This window comes from Diplodia corticola (assembly GCF_001883845.1).
Source record: "Diplodia corticola strain CBS 112549 chromosome Unknown scaffold31, whole genome shotgun sequence".
NCBI classification, from domain to species: Eukaryota; Fungi; Ascomycota; class Dothideomycetes; order Botryosphaeriales; family Botryosphaeriaceae; genus Diplodia; species Diplodia corticola.
In genome coordinates, this window is record NW_017971510.1 from 52,108 (window position 1) to 75,623 (window position 23,516).

The window sequence follows — 23,516 nt, forward strand, 5'->3', positions numbered from 1 at the left end:
GCAGAAACAAAGTCGCCACTTGTGAAGAGAATTTACGGAGAAATTATGGGTGGCTTCGGGATTTGACGGCAGAACCCAATAGCAAGCGCACAGTTTGGTTGATGGAGACGGGCAGGGCTGGATCTCCAGGCGATGTGCAGGTCAGCGGGGCGGTTTACCGTGGGACCGGACCGCCCGCCTTCGGCTTTGTTCGCCCCTCCACGCCGACGCTCCGAGAAATTCATTTACGGGTTGACTCATGACGGCCTGACCCCACTGGCATCCACCACTCCCTCAAACCTCTATATCTTCGCTATTCCCCGGATCGCATACTCCTTACGACTTCGTATACCGATCCACGCGCCAATTGAGGCAACGATCCACCCGTCATGGCTGACCACATCCGCAAGACTTTCCAGCAGTGCAAGAAGGAGCAGAGGGTACGCTCTTCTCTCCGTTGACATACCAAACAGCGCGATCTGACTGTTCGATAGCCCGCTCTTGTCACCTATGTGACGGCTGGCTACCCTACACCGCAGGAGGCTCCTGATGTCCTGCTGGCTATGGAAGCTGGTGGTGCCGGTGAGTCCACGCATGTACTTGACAGCAGGATTAGGAGCTAACAACTGCCCAGATGTCATTGAACTCGGCATGCCCTTCACCGACCCTATTGCCGATGGCCCTACTATTCAAAAGGCCAACACCGTACGTCGCTACTCGAAGCCGCAACCTGACGTGAATACAACGAGACAACGACTGACGAGAGCGTACAGGTTGCTCTCAAGCATGGAGTGAACACCTCGCAGGTTCTCCAGATGGTTCGGGATGCCAGAGCTCGCGGTCTTCGTGCTCCTGTCATGCTTATGGGTTACTACAACCCGCTTCTCAGCTACGGCGAGGAGAAGATGCTCCAGGATGCGAAGGAGGCTGGTGTGAATGGCTTCATTATCGTCGACCTTCCTCCTGAGGAGGCCGTCCGCTTCCGCAACTTCTGCTCCAGCTACGGGTATGCAAGAGCCCCGCCGTCAGCATGTCCATTCCTGCTAACTCGATTTCAAATTAGGCTCTCGTACATTCCTCTCATCGCCCCCGCCACCTCCGACGCCCGCATGCGCGTGCTGTGCAAGATTGCCGACTCATTCATCTACGTCGTCTCGCGTATGGGCGTCACTGGCGCTACGGGAACCCTGAACGCTGCTCTTCCTGAACTTCTGGCTCGCGTTCACAAATACTCTGGAAATGTTCCTGCCGCCGTCGGTTTCGGTGTCAGCACAAGGGATCACTTCGAGAGTGTTGGAAAACTCTCCGAGGGTGTTGTCATTGGCTCCCAGATCATCAACGTTCTTGCTGCTGCTGCTCCCGGCGAGGGCGCAAAGAAGGTCCAGGAATACTGCAGCTCTATCACCGGTCGCTCGCCTGGTCAAAACAGTACCACTCGCGAGGTCGGCATTGTCGAAGCTCTTGGAGAGGCGAGGGAGCCGGAGGGCGTCCATGTCGACAAGGTTATCAAGGACGGCGATGTCCCCGACGGACCCGGGCTTGCTGATCAGATTGAGGCTCTCAACGTCGAAACCGCCTCGAATCCCCACGCTCTTCCGGCAAGGTTTGGCGAATTCGGCGGCCAGTATGTTCCCGAATCGCTCATGGACTGTCTTGAGGAGCTGGAGAGGGGGTTCAACGAAGCGAAGAACGATCCCAAATTCTGGGAAGAATACCGGTCCTACTACGACTGGATGGGCCGTCCAGGCCACCTGCATTTGGCTAATCGGTTGACCGAGCACGCTGGAGGCGCCAATATCTGGTTGAAGCGGGAGGATCTCAATCATACCGGAAGCCACAAGATCAACAACGCGCTTGGCCAGATTCTGGTGGCCCGCCGACTGGGCAAGACCGAGATTATTGCTGAGACCGGTGCCGGCCAGCACGGCGTTGCAACCGCGACTGTCTGCGCCAAATTCAACATGAAGTGTACTATTTACATGGGTGCAGAGGATGTCAGGCGTCAGGCATTGAACGTCTTCCGCATCAAGCTTCTTGGCGCTCAGGTCGTCGCGGTCGAGGCTGGTGCCAGGACTCTCCGGGATGCGGTCAACGAGGCTATGCGCGCCTGGGTGGTCAACCTCTCTTCTACGCACTACATCATTGGCTCTGCCATTGGCCCCCACCCCTTCCCTACCATTGTTCGTACATTCCAGTCCGTGATCGGCAATGAGACCAAGGAGCAGATGATGGAGCAGCGCGGCAAGCTCCCTGACGCCGTTGTCGCCTGCGTCGGTGGTGGTAGCAATGCGGTTGGCATGTTCTACCCGTTCGCCAATGACCCCAGCGTCAAGCTCTTGGGTGTCGAGGCTGGTGGAGATGGTGTGGATACCGCCAGGCACAGTGCTACCCTGACCGGTGGTACCAAGGGTGTCTTGCACGGTGTTCGCACATACATCTTGCAGGACAAGCACGGCCAGGTCAGCGAAACCCATTCCGTGTCCGCTGGTCTCGACTACCCCGGCGTTGGACCCGAGCTCTCGTCCTGGAAGGACTCTGAGAGGGCCAAGTTCATCGCGGCTACGGACGCCGAGGCCTTCATTGGCTTCCGCCTCATTTCGCAGCTCGAGGGCATCATTCCCGCTCTCGAGTCGGCGCACGCCATCTACGGAGCCATTGAGCTGGCCAAGACGATGGAGAAGGACCAGGACGTTGTCATCTGCCTTAGTGGCCGTGGCGACAAGGACGTCCAGAGCGTCGCGGAGGAGCTGCCCAAGCTGGGTCCTCAGATTGGCTGGGACCTGAGGTGTAAGTTTACCCTGTCCGCGTGACTTATCGACCGACGAGGCTAATATACTATCGCAGTCTAAACCCGGGGTTGCGGGACGGGCGAACGGTCGCCGCTTTAGGTTAGGCACATAGACGTAGAGCAAAACCAACCAAAGACATTTTGTTCATTCATTATTGTACCTGCACCGAGCCCATTATTAGAGGCCTTTGCCATGGTGCAGAATTTTGCTGGGTGACATTGTCCGGGTTCACTTGTGAGCCTCCCTTGCTTTCATACTCACCGGATCCCCAACCAGGCCAATGGGAGATTCGAAGTTTCGCGCATGCAGAGACTAAGTCGGGAATTTTCGGTGCATGTGTGCCACAGCATCACCGGGTGCGTGCCGTGGAGCCGCTACAGAGAGCTGCGGCATATTGGTGCAGCGACCCAAAACAAGCAACGCAAGGCAAAACTGGGGCCGGGGGGATTTTTCCGGCATTTCATGTGAAAGTAGACTCAGTTTATCCTGCCACGCTGCTAGAGTGGATGATGTTCTCTGGACTACATAGTTGTGGCGGGCCAACCAGTCGGAGGTGCATGTGGCTGTGTGGAACCCTCGCCGTCGGTAGGCATGCGGGCCAGGTTATCGTCTAATCAGCAGTCGGCGATGCTAAAAATAACGATGCATTCTTCAAGGTTTGAAACACGGTTGGCTGGGAAGGGAAGGCGACTAGCACCGCCCGGCGTCGAGAGGCGCGCCCGGTAAGTGTACCCCACCGCCGTTGAGCAAAAAAACAACAGAGAGAGGGGTGGACGCGCACGTCAGTCGGTCTGCTGGTGTCTATCACTTTGGCTTGGCGGCGGGGGCCTGGCACCCAGGGTCTCCCCACAGGTGCGCGTTTCAGGTTAAGGGTCAAGGAAAGCTGCGGCGAAGAGCACCTGCAACGGTGACGGCACCCGCGCGCCGACATATGCTGTGTCCGCATCGCTCGAGGAGAGGCGCTGCCAGCTGCAAGGACGTGCGGGAAAAAGTCCAGAGACTCAGACTGCTCCTGTGCCGGTCGCCCCCTCTCCTTAAGAGACAAGGCCGCCGGTAGGATCGGCGGAGGCTGGAAGAGCGCGCGCGCTTTGGCGCTGATCGCCGCGCTGCCGTGGCTCCTCGACTGGCTTTCCCCTTCTGTTCGGCGACGGTGGATCTTCGTGGTTAAACAAGCTGCGCGTTCGCTTCGACATCACATCAACACGACGCCGCCAGCATCCCGCCGCGGGCCCGCTCTCTCAACAACAATCCACCCACGCCTACCCTCACGACTTTGTACGACTCGCATCTTGTGCACCCTCGGCCATTGATCCTGCCCCGGCCCGCCGTCCGCGCTCCGAACGCCCTGCTCGTACTCGACAGCAATCCTCGGCTACACGAACATCTCACCGGAGCTCGTCTGCCGGCCCCAGCACACGCCCACAATCGCGTCCGCACAGTCCGACATGGAGGAGAACAGATCGCGGCCCCAGACCGGGAGCTCTGACCACGAAGATGTAGGTGCTCGCATGGAAAATGCAAGGGAGGAGGGGCTCGACACTGACTCCAACTCCTTTGCCCAGGACAACTTCGAGGACGCTGCAAGCATGGCGCGCTCCCACTCCGGCGAACGCTCGCTGACCGGTCGGCGCTCGTCGACCGACTCGAAAACCACCCTCGACAAGCGGGACTCGGACGTCTACGATGTGCCCCCTGTGCCTGCTCTGCCCGCCGAGCACATGGAGTCGAACGGCCAAGACTCTGCACGCGACGACAACAAAGTCGACGACGAAACCGGCCATAAAGAAGAAGAGGAAGAAGACAATGCCAGCACCACAAAGTCCCCGCCCGCCAAAGCTACCAGCTTGCTTTCGAGCGAGTCGATGGACGAGGTGAACCTCGACGAAGGTGAGCAGCCCACATCTGTGCGAGCGTCCCGTCGAGCTGCCTCAGCCGTGCTGGCAACGACACCGGGTTGAGCCAGTTCCGGTTTTGCCGCAAGAACGGCAGCACCAAGTCCTTGGGGCAGCCGTGAAGGCTTTTTGGAAGGATCGACCCACGTCACGGAATGTCTCACTAACAAAGTTACAGAGGGCAAGAAGTCCGCAAACCATTCCCGCAATTCGACCCTCGCAGAGGTGCCCTCCAAGCCCGTCGATCATCGCGATTCCAACGGCTCGATGCATGGCCTGTCGGGGCATGTGCCCACCGTGCAGTTCCCTCCACCGCCACCTCCGCCCGAGAAAGTTGAGCTCGCTCCTCCGCCCCCGCCTCCGAAGCGCTCTCTCACAAGTCCGTTCGCATGGCTTTCGAGAGGAAGCAGCGAGAAGAAGTCGCCTCCATCGTCCAAGGAGACGAGCCGAAGAGGAACCAACGCATCCGTCGCAACAGTCGGCAGTAATCACGATATCATGGAGAATGGACACGAAGGCAGCAATGGAAGTGGCAGCGCGAGGTCTAGCCGCCACAGTCTCAAGGACCGCTTCAAGTACGCTCGCATGCGCGAAGAGGCCGGCATTGCCATTGACGAGGAGGGCGAAGTTGATCTTGTTCCGCCCAAGAATAGCCTGACGGCTGGCCGCTCCTTGAGCGTCAGTGTTCCGGGCGAGAAAGAGGAGGAGGCTCCACCCATGACCCGCGTCGCTTCCAGCCCTGGGGCGCCAACACATCAACCGACCATCAACCCCAATCTTGCGCCCGGCACCGCCGCTGGTACAGCCATCGGTCCCGATGATGACAGTGCACCCCCCGTCGACTGGGACCTTTGGCAGTCCGTCGTCTACGAGGGTCCCGCCGCGGTAGCCAGGACAAGTGCCGAGGAGCTGAATCAAGCCATAGCTAGTGGCATACCTCAGCCAATCCGAGGCGTCGTCTGGCAGGTACTTGCGCAAAGCAAGAATGAGGACTTGGAGGTTGTCTACAAGGACTTGGTTGCTCGGGGTACGGACAAGGAGAAGGTGCTTTCGAATGTCCCGCAGCTCCCCCGCAATGACAGTAGCGAAGATATTCACAAGAAGAAGGAATCCGTCACGTCATCCGCATCGTCGCAACATTCAGACTACTCGACGCCTGCCACGACAACGACCGGTGGGACCGCAAACGGAGTGAACGGCATGAGTTCGCCGACTCAAAACGGCACGCACGACCCTCATATGTCCGCAAAAATGCTGGAGGAGAGAAAAAAGAAGCAAAAGGAGGATGCCTCGGCGTTGGTGAAGCTCGAGAAGCAGATCAAGCGTGACCTTGGTGCCAGGACCAGTTATTCAAAGTATCTGATGGCAGCTGGCCTGCAGGACGGACTTTTCAACCTTTGCAAGGCTTATGCGCTGTTTGATGCCGAAGTGGGATACCCACAGGGCGTCAATTTCATTGCGATGCCCCTGCTTTTCAACGTAAGTCTGCAATCCGTTTCGTTTGGTTTGGAACACAGATAATTGAACTAGGCACAGATGCCCGAAGAAGAGGCGTTCTGTCTGCTGGTCCGCTTGATGAACAAGTACGGCCTGCGCGACCTGTTCGTTCACGACATGCCCGGCCTCCACCTGCACCTATACCAATTCGAACGTTTGCTCGAGGAGTTCGAGCCCGCTCTCTACTGCCATCTGCACCGCCGCGGTGTTTCTCCTCAGCTCTATGCGACACAATGGTTCTTGACCCTATTCGCCTACCGATTCCCTCTCCAACTTGTCCTACGCATCTACGACCTTATCCTGAGCGAGGGCCTAGAGAGCGCCATCTTGAAGTTCGGTATCGTTCTGATGCAGAGGAACTCTCAGACTCTTCTTGAAATGAAAGACATGTCGCACCTCACAACCTTCCTCAAGGAGCGTCTGTTTGACGTCTACATTGACAAGGCTCCGACTCAGTCTTCTCTTCTGGAATCTGGCTTCTTTGGTAGCGCTGGCGGCGTGGACAAGGAAGTCTACCGGGCTGACAAGCTGGTTCAAGATGCGTGTTCCGTCAAGATTACTCCAGAGATGCTCCAAGCCTACGCTGCTGAGTGGAGAGAGAAGCAACGGATTGAGAAGGAACGCGAGGCCGAGATTGAAGGCCTTAAGGCAACGGTTCACTCGTTGACTTCCAAGGTCCGCAATCTTGAGGAGCGAACGGAGAAGTCTGATACCGAGCATGTCGCTTTAGCTTCGGAGCTCGTTCGCACGAAGGTGGAAAACGAAAGGCTGACGGATGAGAACGAGAGTATGAAGGGGCAAGTTGAGGAATTGAGGAAGTTGGTGGATCTTCAAGGCCAAGAGGTTGAGGATCGTATGAATGAGCAGCTCCATGTCGCTATGCGTCGCAACAGCGAGGTTCAGACCGCCAACAGGGCTCTCGAGGAGCAATTGGCGGAGGCCGAGAAGGAGCTCGTAGAGACGAAGCTTCAGTGGGCTCAGGTCAGTATCAATCCGTCAATTTCCCAGAAAGAGAAAAGTTAGATCACTGACCCTTAGAACGGCCCGTTCAGATTAACGCTGATCACGAGACACTTCGGCAAAAGTGGAGTAATGTGCAAAACATGCTCAACTCGTAATCGCTCTCCCCAATTCGCCCTACCGGCTGGTCAACGTCTCCGACCTGGTTACGCTGAAAATCGCTATTCTCGTATCAATTTTCCCGGCAAAGTCCTAGGTCTTGAGCAGCGCAAGGAGTAAGGCTCAAGGGAATCGCCAACTGTCGGCACTGGATCGTCTTGGAGTCCCCACATGAGCATGTGGTTCACCAAGAAGATGATACGGAGAATCAGGATGACTCTCTTCCCATTTCGTCACCCGAGAAGCTTCCTCTTTTTTCTCACAGGAAGCTCAAGCAGGAATGCGGAGGATGTTGGTCACATGCGGCTTCTTGAGTTGGGAATGTTTATCTTGCTCCCCCCTGTTCTTTTCATGCATCAACAAACTTTCTTACACTAACCACCACATCCTCAAAAAAAAAAATCATCATCATCATTCACGACTCGGACCGACCAAACAGCGTTTTCATTTCTTAATACTCCCAGTCTCTTTGACTAACGCCACGGCCCATCATTGACCTTTTTTGGTCTATTCTACTACAAAGCAATATTGGAGGTTGGGTGTTCTGTTCCTCTCCCTGTATACAGCAGCAGACGTGGAAAGAAAGGGGAGGGAAAATCGGCCGAGAGGAGGGGAAGGGAAAGAGGGGTATATCCTGAAGGAGTTACTGGGTCTTTTTTTTTTTGGGACAAATGGATTTGGATTTTTGCAGCTTTTTGCCTCCCCTTCTTCCCTTTTCTTTTTATTCCTGCTAGGGCTTGCGGGAAGGGTGGGGTCATTTGCACTCTCTTCCCCTTTGGTTTTTGCGTTAGATAGGTATAGTGATGAAGGGGCTCCATGGTTAGCTCATTCATTTGCAGTCTTTTTTTTTTTTAGCAATGCATAGCAAAGGGGTGTTTTGTCTTTCTACACGCCATACAGAAATACCCTTTCTCTTTCGGTTCCTCTGCTGGTACGAGTGGCGAGATTTGGTGTGGCGTGCCTTTTGTTTTGACTCTTTTGCCCAAAACCTGTGGCGCGCAGCGTAGGGAAGGAAGGCAGGGAGACGTAGGGGGGAAGGGTCCGATGGAGGTCATGTTTTGACGGGGGGGTGCTGGAGGGGACACCTATGATGCCGTCACGATGCACACACGCAAGGCTGAGAATGCAGGCGAGCTGTGTAACCACTGACTGTTCTCTCCCACCCTGAACGCTTCAGCACGCTTCAATCTAAGCCGAGTTGAGTGTCCTATGATATCCGCTTTGTTGCGACTTTTTTTTTTTGGTTCTACCATAGCGGAATACTTATTAAAATTCCCCATCTCAACAATTCATCCATCCATCAATCCATCCATCAGGCAGCCACTTCAAGCAACACCAGAGCGAATGCCCCGCAATACAGCAGTCCACTCACATCCTCTTCGGCTTATTGGAAAAAGACAACGAGAAACACGAAAAAAAAAAGAAGCAACGCACCCCCAGAACAAGACTTCCCCACTACTCCCACCTCAACAGCCCCTTGTACCTCTCCATCAAATCTCGATACAGCCCACGTTCACGTCCACGTCTCTGCCGGCCCCCGCCGCCCTGGGCCTCGGCCACCCTCGCCAACCCCATCGCCTTTTCCGCCCAGACCTTGCACCTCGCGTCGTCGCCGGCGCAGAAGAAGTCGATGCCGCGGTTGAACGCCGTCGAGGCCAGCCACTCGGCTTCGATTTGAGGGTAGCGACGGCGACGAGCCTCTTCGTCGTCGTCGTCACCACCACCATCTCCATGTTCTTCATCCCCATCACCTACGCCTTGGATTCTGTCTCGTCGGGCTGTGTAGGAGGAGGAGGAAGAGCAGGAGGAGGAAATGATGCTCGTGGCCTGCTCGATGCACTGGAGCGGGACGACGTCGGGGTCGTCGTCGGCCCCGTTGCTGTCGACGGAGAGCTGGAAGAGGCACCGGATCCAGCGGGCGAGGTGGGCGACGGAAGAAGCGGCGGCGGCGCCGTCGGTCCTGCCGACGCCGATGCCGATGCCGACGCCGCTGCTGCAGCTCTGGTTGACGATGCGCTGGAGGACGCCGAGGATGCGGGCGCGGTGGGTTGCGGTTGCTGTTGCGGTTGCCGGGTCGGTTTTGTGCATGAGTTCCGCGTGGATGACGAGGGCTAGATCGGCGAGCGTTTCGAGGTGGCGGACGTACCAGTTGCTTCTGCTGCTACTACTACTTCCCTTGGCTGCTCCGCAGGAGGCGGCGTCTTGGATGTCGAAACACTCGTCCCAAAGGGCGTCAAGGCCGTCCCAGTCACTCCGCTTCAATGCCGACTCCAGCTCGTATCGGAGGAGTTGTGCCCTCTTGGCGGCAAGATCTGTCTTGGTAGCTACACCTAGATCGACCGGCTGATTGGCATTGGCAAACGATCCAGTGGTATTCGTGGAGGCGGAAGTTCGCAGAAGAGGAGCAACGATGGTTCGAAAAGCGCAGGCGTGCTTTGAGGCGGTTGTGTAAGCGTTCAATGACTCCGGAAATGAGTCTGTAGATCTTGCCAGCACGACAGCTGCGCATGAAGCCAGATAATGGCATAGTAAGAGCCGGAGAGTGAGGTCTGGAGCAGAAGCGCCGCTGTCTGGTTTCCTTGAAGCCGTTTGAAGGAGGCCGATGAACTGAATGCACTTATCAAGTAGACATAGAAGATAAGTCGGGTGTGTTGAGTCGATGTATTTAAGTGCAAGGTTGTAGCTGTTTCGTGAAAACCACTCAAGTTCTTTCTCAGTGAAGGTCGGTTCCGACTGCTCTTTATTTGGCCGGGGTGTCCTATCCTTGGTAGCTTGGGCCGCCGCTCCTTCGAAAACTTTGCACAATTCCTTGATTGAGTCGTTCTTAAAATCCGGAGATGAGCTCATTTGGCTGACAAGGAGCCTAATGGTTGATCGAAGCAGTGCTGGGAGATGTATACCAAGAGGCGCACCGTAGTCGTATCTTTCCAAAGCTCTCTGAAGAGCGATAATGGCACTTTGTTGGTTCCGCAGCTCCTGGGCTTCAACAACACAAGCATACAAGAGTGTGCAGTCTCGACCTGACTGCTTACTTATGGCGTCGAGGCACTCTGCGGCAAAATCAGGCTGCTGGTCTCGAATGGCGCTCTTGTACATCAAGTATCGAGTAATCGGGCTGTTCCTTTCGCCCTCCGGCATATCGAAAAAAACTTTGCGGGCGGTATGGTGGTCCTGTCTGGACAAAGCGCACAATATGACCTTTCTGGATATCTTCGCCTTGTTTGAGTCTCCAGCCTTGGCGAGAAGAGGATGAAGTGCAATTTTGCACCAGGATTCCGATTCGAGATATTTCCCCTGGCTGTAAAGGGTCTCGATTTTCTTCCAAAGAATGGTCTGCGCAGCATGCGTCGCTGGAACGTCGAACGGTCGCGAGTTTTGCAACACAGCTTCCAAAAGGGCTGAGAGTGATTCTGGAGGCTGGGCATTTTCTGATTCGGCAAGGATCCATATCTGCGTAACGGCAACTTTCTCAATCCATTGAGCATTTTCATGATTAAAAAGTTTCTCGTGAAGCAACTTGTCGAGTGCTTTACAGGCTAGCACAGGACTCTTTCCCTTGATAATGTGAGTGTGGTGCATGACGGTTCTGAAGTTTGCGTCTGTAAGTAGGATCGACCGTATCATTCGAATCACGACATTGTAATACTGCTCGACTTCGAATTCTGGATCCGATGAGATGACGTCGAGCTTCAGGAGTTGAACGACCATCTTATCACCGGAGTCGAACTCGAGCAAGTCGACGATACCACGAGCCTTATCTCGCGACTCCGTAGTATTCAGCTTAAGACAGGCGCGGACAAGGAAATTGAGAATAGCCAGTCGCAGCTCCACGGAATCGTGATCCAGATCTTCTGCATTGCGTTCTCCGATGACGTCGTAGGCGCGATCCAGCCATCTCACAGCGTCCTCATACCTGCGCTTGCTGAACATGTCCCTGCCAATCTCGAAAAGTGTATCTGTCAGCATATCCCCCGTGTCTGCTGCAAGCCGGTTCCGTTCGAGGTCACTCCGCGAGAACATGTGCTCTGCGAGATCGAGCCGTGACTGCCTCCAAGCCTAAACAAACCAGAAAGTTAGCACAGGCCCCCAAGTGCTAAGATAGGTTTCACTCACATGCACCACCCTCAGAATCCAGTACTCCGCCCTCAATCTCCCCACGATCTCCACCAAATCAACATCCACCGTTCTCAGACCCGCACCCCCTTCTCTCCCATCGCCCTCTACCAGCCCCTTCAACCTGCTCTCCCAGTCCGCCGCACACTCCAACACCCTCAACAGACCACCCTCCTCCACCACCCCCGCCTCCAAACAACACCTCCCCGCCTTCAACGCGACCTTCAACACCCTCACGCCCTTTTCCACCTCTTTCCCACCATACGCACCACCCCCTCTCCTCCCTTCATCATCGCCTCCTTCATCCCTCCCGCTGTTGCCGCAACGCGCCACAGCATCCAACACCAGCACCGCAAACGCCCGCACTTTACACACAACCTTCTTATCTTTATCCGCCACCGACGACGACGACGCCGCCGCGCGGTCGTGTGATTGTTGTTGTTGCTGCTGCTCCCGCCCCAACCGCGTCGCGGCGTTCCAAATGTCGCTGGCGAGGCGGTCGAGCGCGTCGCGCCTGGGCAGGAGCAGGGCCGCGGGGACGGCGAGCGGGAAGGTGGCGGCGAGGTGGGTGGAGAGCGCCGGGACGAGGTCGGTGAGGGTGTTGTCGAGGCTGCTGTTGCTGCTTCTTCTTCTCCTCCTCCTGATTTCGTCGCCGATGTCGTCGTCGTCGTCGTCGTCGCTCGTGTTGTTGTTGTTGTTGTTGTTGTTGTTGTTGTTGTTGTTGTTGTTGTTGTTTGTTGCGGAAGCGGCGGTGGCCGAGGGTGGAGTGGAGAGGCGGCGGTGGAGACGGCGGGCGAGGGTTGTTGCGAAGGCTGTGAGGTGTTCGAGAATGGTTAGAGTGTGAGGAATGAGGATGAGCCTGGGAGGCTAGAGAGGTGAGGATGAAGGAGCATGGGTGAGGTCTGAGCGAAGGTGGAAGGCGGACGGTGAGTGAGAGTCACCGTGCGAAGTGCGAACGTACCAACGAGTTTTTCGACCTTCCTCTCCTGCTCCTGGCGGCTTCTTGCCTGCGATTTCATGGCGTTGTGGGTCCTGCCATGCGGTGGCTGCGCCGCTGAAGGCGGTACGAAGGTGACAGCAGCAATGACAGCAAGATGTAGGTTGGGTGTGGAGTTGCGCAAATCAGGTGCGGGTGAGAGATGAGCAGCTAGCAGTCTGTGGGAACGCGTCAGGGCGGTAGCGGGTTCTCGTTTGCGGTAAAAGTGGGAGTGAGGAAGGTGGTGGGATTGTCGAAGTCGGGTTGTCGCTGAGTGAGCTGAAGCCGTCGGCAAATACGCTTCGCACACCATCGCGTACGCACCATGTGCGCACCTTCGTGAACAAAGACCACTATGCGTGGGGAGCAGAAGGTTTCGCGTGCATTCTGGGGCACGCGAGTTGCCAGTAGGCTTTGCGGACTGGAATATCAGCTTTCCACGTAAAACTGACTGCTACGTTATCTTCCTCGTCGCGCACCACCACTGTGGGACTATAGCTGTCGTATGAGCCCATGACTTCCGCATTCAAACTATCCGTTCAATAGAAAGACGCTAACCAAAAAGACCGCATGCCAAAAGCCTGGCAAAAGAAAATCAGCTACAATGACACCTCCGTGTTCTTGGACATTGTACCAGGCAAGCCAACGAACTGGAACCATCATATACGTTCATTCGATGTAGGCACAAAGACAGTCGCGACGTGAATACAGGTCCCTTCTTTGGTTGTTGTTTTCTTCGCACACCAATCCTCCTCTTACATCTCGACTTTATTTCACCAGGAGCAATCAGCTTAGCAGTTGCTCAGGCGGTCGGGCAGAAAAGGCACACGCCACATATAAGACGTACATCAGAAGAAATCGCGATAATGTCGACCATAACACCAGGCGCTGAAACACGCACTCTCAAATCCTTTGGTCCCATGCATTTTTTCCATCTAGATTGTGAGAATCCCCTCAGAGACATCCTTCCAAGGGAACATAGGAGGTAGAGAGGACGAAGAGTGAAGAAAGAATATGTACGTTCGGAGGAGTAAGGGTGGTCTCGAATCGGTATGTATCGAGGGAAGCTCCATGGTATACAGGCGCGGTCAAGAGCTCGAGCCCGGGCTGTCATTAATTATAGGTAAGAAGTTCCCGATAATCACGGACGGACTAGCAAGAAGGGGTCAGCCAGCTTCTCACCATCCACACCAGCTGAAGTGCGACCTACATGTTATGAGCATCTCTTCGGATCGTGAAGGAGAAGCAACACCGAATCTCCGGATCCTTCGAATCCGGATTGGGGTTCTTCAGCGAGCAGCTAGTCAGGATGGCCTTTTGCGAGCTGTCGAATGCGATGGCGCCGAACTTCTCCCAATAGCTGACGAGCGACTTTTCCTCGACAATTTCGTGGAGCGAGATCTTACCCTGGTGCTGCTGTTAGCAAAGCTCTCATGGAATCAGGTCACTGATCCACCCACATCTCGCAGGTTTTCGATAGGCACATTGACCAGCTCGGCCATTTCCTTGTTGCCGCGAAAGATCTCGCCACTTCTCCGCCAGCAGCATGCGGGTATCGCCATACTAGCGAACACGCGATCATATTCCATCAAGCGTCGCTCGAACCACATCTCGACGCGGACGAGTTCGATGTCGGTCAAGGTCTGCACGCGCTCTCTGAACTTCGGTCTGAATCTGTCCATACACCGCAAAATCTTCTGCCGAGAGATGGCCTGGAAATTGCGCTCCATGTACTGATACAGCCGCGCGTAGCCCTTGATGTAATTGAAGGGCTTGAGCATCCCTGCATCGAACTTGGCTTTCAAAAGCTTGTTCATACGCTCCTCTGGCGTGTCGTTTCCCGCCGGGTCAGCAGCCGTCATGTAGTAGGCTTCGCGCGCCTTGTCGAGAGGGAAGCCGCTCGCAGGCCGTGAGATGGCGCTGCCAATCGCAGCTTGCGACGGCGGCAGGAGCTGGTTGTTCTGTTGGTGGCCAGACACTAGCGAGTTCTGGCCGCTGAATGCATTCATCGTGTTAGTGAGCGGCTGGTCTGGAAAGAGGCTGCCCATCTCCTCGCCGTTGTACAGCGCGCCGTCGTCCATGAGGCTGTTGCTTAGCAGGTCGTTGAGCAGGTTGTACTCGTTGGATGCCTCGGAAGCGTTGAACATGTAGGAGGGATGGAAAGCGTGCATGTCCTGGAAGTTATTGGAGGCGCCAAAGTTCCAGTCATTGTAATTGGAAACTTCTCGTGATTAGCTTTGTGTTAGCAGGGTGTCGTCAGGGCCGGAAGGGGGAGGGGGGGACAGAGCAGGGCAGGAGGTATCACGAACATGACTGAGAGTTGCCGGCGAGGTTCGAAGCGTGTGGGGCGGGGACGGGTGCGGGCTGGGCGATGGGGCCCGGGGTAGCGTTGGAGAGAGCGTGCGGCAATGGAGGCGGCGCAAGGGCCCCGATGGCTGCATCTTGCGAGCCGTGACGCTGGTCCAGCGGGCCGAGAGGGGCGTCGGGCACAGCGGTGGGGTCCAGATTCTTCGGCTGGTCCTCGTCCTGGGACTGGCCGCCGGGCGGGTCTGTCTTCTGGCGCTTGGCCTGCTCACGGGGTTCATCGTGGCAGAGGTGGCCAATATTGCGCTTGATACATCTGGTACATGGCCGCTCCTAATAGCAGGGCGGCAGCAAGGGCGCCTTGTCAGCGCGTGCGCCCGCATCCCAAGACAGGCGGGCGAGACTTACGAGATCGCATGTCATGTGCTATGGGCGGCAAGATAGGCGCAATGGTCAGCATGTCGTGCACCGGTCTTGTGCGCCATTCGCGTGGGCGGGAGTGAGGCGGCTCACCGAACGTCTGCAATAGATGCAAGCTATCGCTGCCAGTTAGCCGTGGGTCCGTTTTCCTCGTGCTCCTGCCTGACTGATTGGTCTTCTGCGCACCATGATTGACCTTCCGCCGCTTCTTGGGCGGGCTCGTGCTCTTATGCGCGGCGCCATCCTTGTCGGCAGCAGCCTTCTTGTCGGCACCCTGCTGCTGCTGCTGCTGCTGCTGCTGCTTCTGCGCCGCCGACTGCTGCTGGGCCGGCGCGTGCGGCTGCGGCTGCTGGTCTGGCTTCGGGGGCCGCGAGGCATTGGCGTCGTCGCCGTTCTGCTGGGGATCCTTCGACGTCGTCATAACCGGGGGCGCAGCTCCATTCGATTTCTCTGCGGCGGTGCTTTGTGTAGCCTCAACCATCGAATGGGGTTATGTCGCTCGGGACGGAGAGGACTGCGGATCGGAACGGCGCATGGGCAGGCGCATTCGCGTAGTCGTCGTCGGGTAGGCGCGTCAGAGGTTGCGGAGGCATGGAGAGCGCGCGCTCGACATCTGAGGGCTGCGGGCGCGGCTTGCTATGCAACAGGCGGCAGGCGGGCGGCGGCGCGCGCGGTGTTGTTATGCTGCTTACCCAAAGCTCGAAGTTCGCACGCGAGTCTTCGCGGTGGCCCGCCGCCCCGCGCTCGCAGGGCGATCCCCGGCCGCCGGCCAGCCCTGCGCAAAGCCGAGGCCGTGAGCAGCAGACGGCGACAAGCCAGACCAGCCCGCGCATCCGTTGACCCACGGCCCAGCGGTCAGCATCGGTCAGCAGCTCCTCGCTCTCAGCCTCAGGCCCGCTCCGCTAGGGCACGTCCGCCGTTGCATCCTGTCCAGCGCCGCCTGCATCGTACCTGGCGCCGTGTCTGCTCGCACCGCATTCCAGCTGCTGTTGCCTTCGTATTTGCCCGGCTCTCTGACGCAGGGTTTGTCTTCTCCGCTGGCCGGCCAGTTCCGGGCTGTCGTCCTGACGCTCCTCTGCGGCCTACTCCCTCAACTGAGGGGTTGCGGGAAATCCAGGAAGCGGATGAGAGGAAGAGTGAACAACACTAGGTAGACTCCTTACTCCGCACTCGGCGAGCGGTTGCCATCACGCCTGCAAGGACAAGCGCGCCACCCGCGCCTCGTAGGAAAACGCGCGTGGCCAACTGCCCGACATGGTAGTTGTGTTCAATATATGGACGCACGTTGGCAATACCGATATTATGTATGTACATGTAGCGACCGCTGCTTTTCTTAGATGCATGCCGCATGCCGTGCCCAAGCAAAAGAAAGCATGAAAAGCGGAGCAGCATGTCCCAGGCACCGAGCCATTGGGCCCGTTGGATCTCACGCTCGCTCTCCCTGAGACCTGCAGCATCTGCGCACCATGTGAGACCGAGCCTTGCGAGAACCGTCATCGTCAGGACGTGGAGCGTTGAGAACATGCAAGCCTCGTTTCCTTTCGATCATCATGATCAATGCGCATCTTCACGGTACGGTGCCGATCAAACATGGACCCGTGAAGACGGTTGAGCCAAGGGGGTCGAGTATGAGAAAAAAGCTTGTCTCGCAACCCCATCTGTGCGCGAAGCAATAGTGCAAATCGCTGTTATTATCCGACTATGCCACGGGCCATCGTGAATCTGATCGTCCTCCGGAGACAATCATCTTAGATAGCCTGCAGGAGCCTGCATATGCCCTTGAAGGAAAAGCAACGTCCTGAGCTTGTAGAGCACCGGTCGCGTCGGTGTCCGAAGCCCCTTCAAGCATGCTACTGTGCATGGTCGATCATTCTTGCGCGCAACAATCGTAGTAGGATGCCTTCAAAATTTCATTGTGGCGATATTTGCATCTCAGCGGTAAGCAAACAAGGGTATCATAATGCGTGCAATGCCACAACCTCCCACCAGCTCCCATCTTCACCAGGACCGCATCTAAGAAGACAACATCAGCCTTTTATATCGCTCCTCGCCCAGCTTCTCCCTCAAGACCCCATCCAACGCGGCTCTGGCCCCATTCATCGCCTCATCCAGCCCCTCAACCTGCTTCAAGTTCGTCTGCATAGACTCAACATGGCCACGCAGCTGTTCTAATACCGGTCCAAGCTGCTCATCGTCCTCCACCTCCGCCTCATCTTCGTCGGTCTCAGGCCCCCGCCTCTCTGCAACAACTATCTTTATCTCATCCACAGTATCCTCTCTACCACCACCAACCAGCTCATCCTCCGCCCTAAACCGCTTCAATACAGGATGCAGACCCCTCTTCCCCCTCTCTCGGCCCCTCCTCTCTGCGTCTCTCGCCCTGTGCTCCAGCACGTCCAACTCCTCCCTCTCCCTGTCCAATACCTCTTCCTCCTTCTCAACCGCCTCCTTCAACAACTTGACCGCATGCACCGCCGGCGTCAGTTGCACTTCCAGCGTCCTATTCCTCTCCACAACCTTTTCCAGCTCGAAAACCTCCGCTGCTGACGCCCCCTTCATGGGCGGGAAAGGTATCCTCGGGATCTGCTTCTCCAGCTTTCGCAGCACGCTCGCCAGGGTCGCCTCGGCCTCGGCCTTCCTCCTGTCGTACCCGTCGCCCATGACACCGCCCTTGGCGGACGACGTGGTGGTCGTCGACCTCCTCCCCGCCGCCTCGACGACCGGCCGCTTGGCCGCGACGAACAGCGCGCGCGCCGCCGCCTGAGCCGGGAGGGGCGCGGGCCGCCATTTGGTCGTGATGACCGACTGTGCGATGTGGCGGGTGCGCGGCTTCAGGTGCGCGAACTTGGTCTTGCTGCTCGCCGCCGTCGTCGTCGCTTGCGTCTTTTCCTTTCCCTTCTCGCCCGCGGCCTTTGTCGTTTTCGTCGTGCGTGGTTTCTTCGCGGTCCTCGTGGCTTCGTCGTCGGCGATCGGATCCGCCTCCGCTCGCGCGTCGCTGCGCCTCTTCCTTCCCTTCGTCCCGCTGCCGGCGGTTGCGTCGCTCCTCCGGTTGTTGGCCTTCTTGCCCTTATCTGCAGCGATGGATACCGCTGACGGCAGCTCAGACAGTTCGTCTGCCTCATTGTCACTGTCTTCCGGTTCTTCTGCCTCTCTTCCCTCATCTTCCTCGTCCTCGCTCTCACCCTCCTCTTTGACCTCTTCAAATCCCTGAAGCTCGTCTCCATCCTCCTCCTCCTCCTCCTCCTCTTCCTCCTCAACATTTCTCCTTTTCCGCCCGACAGCAGCAACAGATGTAGGTCCCCTCCCTTTGCCTCTTCGTTTATCAGTAGTAGTGGTGGTGGTGGTGGTGGTAGCGTTCGACGCCGATTTGCGTGGGCGGCCGCGTCCTCGATGGCCAGCTTTGGGCGGCATTACGCCGATTCGTCTTTTTGTTTTACGTGTATTGAGAAAGACGCGATCGGTTCAAACGCACTCTTCGCAGATATAGGCGAACTGTGTCTTGGTCGGGGATGGCCGTTGGATGAATCGTGTGGGCTGGACTAGGGAGATTGGAAGGTTCGACTGGTAGGTAGGTAGGCAGGTAGCGAGCAGCAGTGTGTAGAATTCCGGCCTTTCCACCAGGGAGAGGGGCAACGCGTTCAGGGATGTCCGTTCTGGAAGACGCGTCACGCGTGTTGTATTTTCGGAGCTTGCGTCGCGGCTATTGCACGTCGATTATTGGACCAAGGGAACCAAAGCCTGAGTGAATAGCAGTTCTGGTGTTAGAGAGAAGTCGCGTGAAGTTGGTGCAGGGGCATGGACGAGGCTGACCGTACACATGGCCGGTTGTGGAGGGGAACGATGCGCCAGCGGTCGCGTTCGGGTCTGAAGATACCGTCATCATCGCATGACGCGTTAAACGAAAGTCGTGGCCGCCCAAGTGCTTGAGCTCCACGGCTACAGTCCATACGTATGGACAAATCATGAAGCACAACTGTGATCAGGGAACAACTTACTCCGGAGAGTGTCTATATTAGGTAGGAATTCTAGGTTTGTCTAGGCAGTACACTCTAAGCATTCAGCAAAACTACTGCTGTTGTAGGGTCCCAAACTTTGAGCCGCCGTCTTCTAATTTTGCCTCCAAACGCCAATTCCAGGCCGCGATCATTGTCATTTTGCACCGCTCAAGCTCCATCAAGCTGCGCCTCAAGCTCGTCACCTACACCTTCTCCTGCAGATTGGCCACTCTTCATCCGTGAGAGTTGGTTAGACACGTATTCCGCCACCTGCTCATCGATTTTCTTCTTCTTCTCGAGCGCCTCTGCATCAAAGTAACCAACCGAGTTGACTCTCTGGAAGGGCTTGACTGGCCGCTCACTCTCCTCATCGTCTACAGCCTGGCCGTTCGACGCCTTGGGGCTCTTCGGAGCGTCGAGATCAGCCAAGTCGGGGCGGCCGCCAATGGACCGGCTGGTCGAGGACCTGCGGAAGCTAGGCTTACGGCCCTTGTACATGGTAAAGACGTCGTCGAAGTAGTGAGCAGCAGCTGTCGATGGAGTGCGGGGCGTCTGGGGAAGACGGCAGCGAATTCCGGTATCGTGGATCATCTTCGCAATCAGACCTGTCCAGCCGCACTGATGGCTGGCACCGAGACCTCTACCAGTGTCTCCATCAAAGAACTCATGGAACCACATGTAGTCCTTCCAGTTGGGGTCGTAGTCGAGCATCTCGTTTCCGGCGTTGATGGCACGACGTCCATCATCTCCGCGAGCGAAAAGGTGTTGCAACCTATGCTGGATTTCCTCGGCAACGTGACCCAGGTGCATTTCATCACCAGAACCGGTCGGGCACTCGACCTTGAAGGTGTTGCCGTAGAACATGTAGAATCTTAGGAGAGACTCCACGAGCAGGAAGTTCACAGCCATCCAAATCGGGCCGCGCCAGTTGCTGTTGCCGCCGAACAAGCCGGAATCAGAATCGCCGGGAACGTAGGCGACTTGGAAACGCTGTCCGTTGACATCCATATGGTACGGGTGATCCTTGTGGTACCTCGACAGAGATCGAACGCCGTGGTCCGCAAGGAACTCGTCTTCGTCGAGCATCCTCTTCAAGATCTTCCTCAAACGATCTTCGCTAACCAGCGAGAGAAGGATTCTGTCACCCTTTCCACGGCGGCTCATGCTAGCCAAATTGCGATCAGCCATTTCGGAACGGTTATCGATGAACCAGTTAAGGCGCTTCTTGAATGACGGAAGCTTATCGACGACCTCAGGCTCCAGAGTCAAAGTCGCATAAAGCGGGATCAGGCCGACCAGCGAGCGAACGGGCATCTGTTGGCTCCAAGGGCCACCCCAGGAAATGGCATCGTAGTAGAAGCCATCCTCGTCGTTCCAAAGCGACTTCTCTTCGCCACCGGAACGGTACTGCATGGCATCACTAATGAGGATGAAATGCTCGAAAAACTTCGACGCAATGTCCTCATAAATGCGGCGGTGCTTGGCCAGCTCCAAGGAAATGTTGAGCATGCACAAGCAGTAGAAAGCCATCCATCCAGTACTGTCAGCCTGCTCCAGGACACCGCCGGTGGGCAAGGGATCGGAACGGTTGAAGAGTCCGATGTTGTCCAGACCCAGGAAACCGCCCTCGAAAACGTTCTTGCCATCAAGATCTTTACGGTTCACCCACCAGGTGAAGTTGAGCAACAGCTTCTGGAACACACGCTCAAGGAAATCAAGATCCTCGCGCCCGTACATCTTCCGCTCAATCTTGAACGTTCTGAACGTAGCCCAGGCGTGGACTGGAGGGTTGACGTCGCCGAAGTTCCACTCGTAGGCGGGCAGCTGACCGTTCGGGTGCATGTACCATTCGCGTGTGAACAGATCCATCTGTTTCTTCGCGAAGTCCGGGTCAATCATGGCCAAGGGAATACAATGGAAAGCGCTATCCCAAGCAGCGAAGAAGGGATACTCCCACGAATCCGGCATCGACAGGATGTCGTCCAGATACATGTGTTTCCAGTGCTTGTTGCGAATCTCTTTCCTGCTCGCCGGGGGAGGGGGCATTCCAGGGTCACCGTTCGCCCACTCATCCCAGACGAAGTGATAGTACTGCTTGCACCACATCATGCCCGAGAAAGCCTGGCGCTGAATGTTGCGAAGGTCTTCAGCCATAGGCAGGGGATTGATGCGATAGTAGAATTCGTCGGCTTCAATCCTGCGCTGCTCGACGATATCGTCGAAGAGTTCTTCATCAAGGTAGCCATCGTTTCTTTTGGAAAGCCTGAAGCGGACGACAGCGCACTCGCCAGGCGGAACTCCGTCACCCTCGTCAAAGGCAAACCATGCAGCTGCCTTTGTTCCGGCGTTGTTGGGATTGACGGCGGCCACATTCTCGTCGCAGATGCGCTCATTGATACCATCTTTGGTATAGTCCGTCTTGTTCTCCGTCCCCCAAAGCTTCTTGAAGTTGGTGTCATTGTCGGTGAAGAGGAGCTGGGGCTGGACGTCCTCGCCGCTTGCACCATAGCCTGGCGAAGGTGATAGCTGGAAGTACCTCTCACCCAGCTTGTGATGCTTGGACAAGGCGGTTGTTGGGGCGACCTTCTCGATGCTCGGCTTTTTGTCCGGCGTCTCACGGCCCCACGCCCAGGTGTTTCTGAAGAAGACGTGGGGCACGATGTGGAGCGGCGCAGCTTCGGGCCCACGGTTGTAGGCCGTAACTCGGAAGAGAAGCTCATCCTCGTCATCAGCTTCCTTCGCAGTCTCAATGAATATGTCCCAGTATCTGTCGTCATCGAATACACCAGTGTCAACAATGTTGTATTCCCGATCGGATTTGCCGCGTCTCGCATTCTCCTTGATGAGGTCGTCGTAGGGGAATCGGCGCTGCGGGTACTTGTAGAGGAACTTCATGTAAGAGTGCTGTGTCCAGTTAGCTTTCTGTCACATCCTAGACCTTTTCAAGCATACATACAGTGGGTGTGTTGTCCAGGTGGAAATGTGCCTCTTTGACCGATTCGCCGTGGTTGCCCTGAGGGTTCGAAAGGCCGAAGAGTCGCTCCTTGAGAAAATCACTACACAAATCAGTACCTCTTCGAAGACTGCACGTTTTGAAACGTACTCTTTTTCGTTCCAGAACGCAAAGGTTATGTTCTGAAGACCATGGGTGTCGGAGACACCAGCGATTCCGTCTTCACCCCAACGATACGCGCGGGAGCGAGACATGTCATGAGAGAAATCTGTGATTGATGTCAACAGATGTCAATTGAGGCCAATTGGGTCAAACTTACGGCTCCATGCATCTCCATCTTGGCTGTAAGCCTGGAGTCAGCAGATTGTCCTCAACTGTTCATGGGGAACAAACTCACGAGTAATCCTCGCGAACTGCAACAAAGTCAGCGGCAATTCGAGTACAAAGGGCGGATCAATGGGTGCTTACCGGTAGCCCATTGCCTCTCGGCAGTGTAGGGGCCCCATTTCTTCCAGTAGCGCTCGCGGTGGCGGTCTTCTTTCAGCCGCTTCTCTTCCTCACAGAGGTACTCTTGTTGTCCGTCGACGATGACCATAGTTGCTGGCGAGAAGAATGCAGGTGTTTGAAGCTGGGAATACAAAGGCTGGGGGGTAATTGAATGCCGTGGGCGGTGAAGCGTTGGTGGGCGGAACAAGGAACAGCTAGCTCAAGGAAGGCGGGCGCTGAAGTAATGGGCAATGCAAGCGAGATGTGGAGAAGACTGAAGGATGCCTGTAGTGAAGTATACCGCCACAGCGCAAAGATGTCCGCAGGGAGTGCTGCTGCTGGGAGCGTGAAAGGAGGTGGATTGAGGGAAAACCAAGCAGCGCCGGGAGCGATGAAGGTTTTGTTGCATGCAGGAACAGAGGTAGTAGCGAAGCGGACTAGCATGGCGGCGGCTTCCTTATCGCAGCAGGCCAGAAACCAGACCAGCGCCGGCTGTCACAGCGCGCCCGTGCTGTGCAGTTACCGGTCGGCGCGGGGAGGCAGCGGCGGCCGGTGTGTCAAAGCGCGGTAAGCGTCCCGCAGGCGCGAACGACGAGGCTGAGCCTGTCGTCGCACACCTCTTTCTCGCGCAACGCGCGCCCGCCAACAACAAATGCCCCGCGCAGAAATCGTTGAGAGCGGTGGGCACGCATGTGCAGCATGGGCGATTGACAGTCTCGACAACGGTTGATCAGCAAGACGTCCGAGCGGCCGGCGCAAGAGCCGCCACCGCATCATTGCCCACCCGCCCCTCCGCCCGCAAGCGCCGCCGGGTGCCCGCTGCTCGCGCCCCGGAGCGCAAACTCGCTCTCCAGACCTCCAAGTCCCCACTACACGTTCCCCGCCCTGCTGTGTTGTCCGCGCGCGACCCGTACACGCCGCGGGCGCGCCGAGACGATCCAAACTCCTCCCCCGTCTCCCCTGCTGCATTTCGGACTCGTGTCATAAAAGCGT

The 23,516-nt window shown here is 56.6% G+C and overlaps 6 protein-coding genes across 6 annotated transcripts; 2 read left to right on the top strand and 4 right to left on the bottom strand.

The window, feature by feature from the left end:
• Positions 1 to 368: 368 nt before the first annotated feature.
• On the top strand, positions 369 to 2,828 carry BKCO1_3100018 (tryptophan synthase; the record flags this gene model as incomplete). Its single annotated transcript, XM_020274290.1, has 6 exons — positions 369 to 419; positions 474 to 561; positions 614 to 684; positions 753 to 985; positions 1,043 to 2,766; positions 2,824 to 2,828. The coding sequence occupies 6 exons, from the start codon at positions 369 to 371 to the stop codon at positions 2,826 to 2,828; spliced, it is 2,172 nt and encodes a 723-aa protein (XP_020129598.1).
• Positions 2,829 to 4,213: 1,385 nt separating this feature from the next.
• On the top strand, positions 4,214 to 7,275 carry BKCO1_3100019 (gtpase activating protein; the record flags this gene model as incomplete). Its single annotated transcript, XM_020274291.1, has 4 exons — positions 4,214 to 4,655; positions 4,839 to 6,139; positions 6,197 to 7,138; positions 7,210 to 7,275. 4 exons carry the CDS (start codon positions 4,214 to 4,216, stop codon positions 7,273 to 7,275), a joined length of 2,751 nt encoding a protein of 916 aa, XP_020129599.1.
• A 1,456-nt stretch (positions 7,276 to 8,731) lies between these two features.
• Positions 8,732 to 12,408, bottom strand: BKCO1_3100020 (tetratricopeptide-like helical; the record flags this gene model as incomplete). The annotated part of the gene is made up of 3 exons (XM_020274293.1): positions 8,732 to 11,332; positions 11,390 to 12,201; positions 12,351 to 12,408. The coding sequence occupies 3 exons, from the start codon at positions 12,406 to 12,408 to the stop codon at positions 8,732 to 8,734; spliced, it is 3,471 nt and encodes a 1,156-aa protein (XP_020129554.1).
• A 1,045-nt stretch (positions 12,409 to 13,453) lies between these two features.
• BKCO1_3100021 (zn cluster transcription factor) lies at positions 13,454 to 15,570 on the bottom strand (the record flags this gene model as incomplete). Its single annotated transcript, XM_020274294.1, has 5 exons — positions 13,454 to 13,517; positions 13,576 to 13,772; positions 13,826 to 14,586; positions 14,675 to 14,914; positions 15,078 to 15,570. The coding sequence occupies 5 exons, from the start codon at positions 15,568 to 15,570 to the stop codon at positions 13,454 to 13,456; spliced, it is 1,755 nt and encodes a 584-aa protein (XP_020129553.1).
• Positions 15,571 to 17,102: 1,532 nt separating this feature from the next.
• Positions 17,103 to 18,500, bottom strand: BKCO1_3100022 (glycoside hydrolase family 93 protein; the record flags this gene model as incomplete). The annotated part of the gene is made up of 1 exon (XM_020274295.1): positions 17,103 to 18,500. The coding sequence occupies one exon, from the start codon at positions 18,498 to 18,500 to the stop codon at positions 17,103 to 17,105; it is 1,398 nt and encodes a 465-aa protein (XP_020129556.1).
• Positions 18,501 to 19,252: 752 nt separating this feature from the next.
• BKCO1_3100023 (glycoside hydrolase family 63) lies at positions 19,253 to 22,632 on the bottom strand (the record flags this gene model as incomplete). The annotated part of the gene is made up of 6 exons (XM_020274296.1): positions 19,253 to 21,988; positions 22,041 to 22,140; positions 22,188 to 22,305; positions 22,357 to 22,379; positions 22,435 to 22,450; positions 22,506 to 22,632. 6 exons carry the CDS (start codon positions 22,630 to 22,632, stop codon positions 19,253 to 19,255), a joined length of 3,120 nt encoding a protein of 1,039 aa, XP_020129555.1.
• Positions 22,633 to 23,516: the final 884 nt, after the last annotated feature.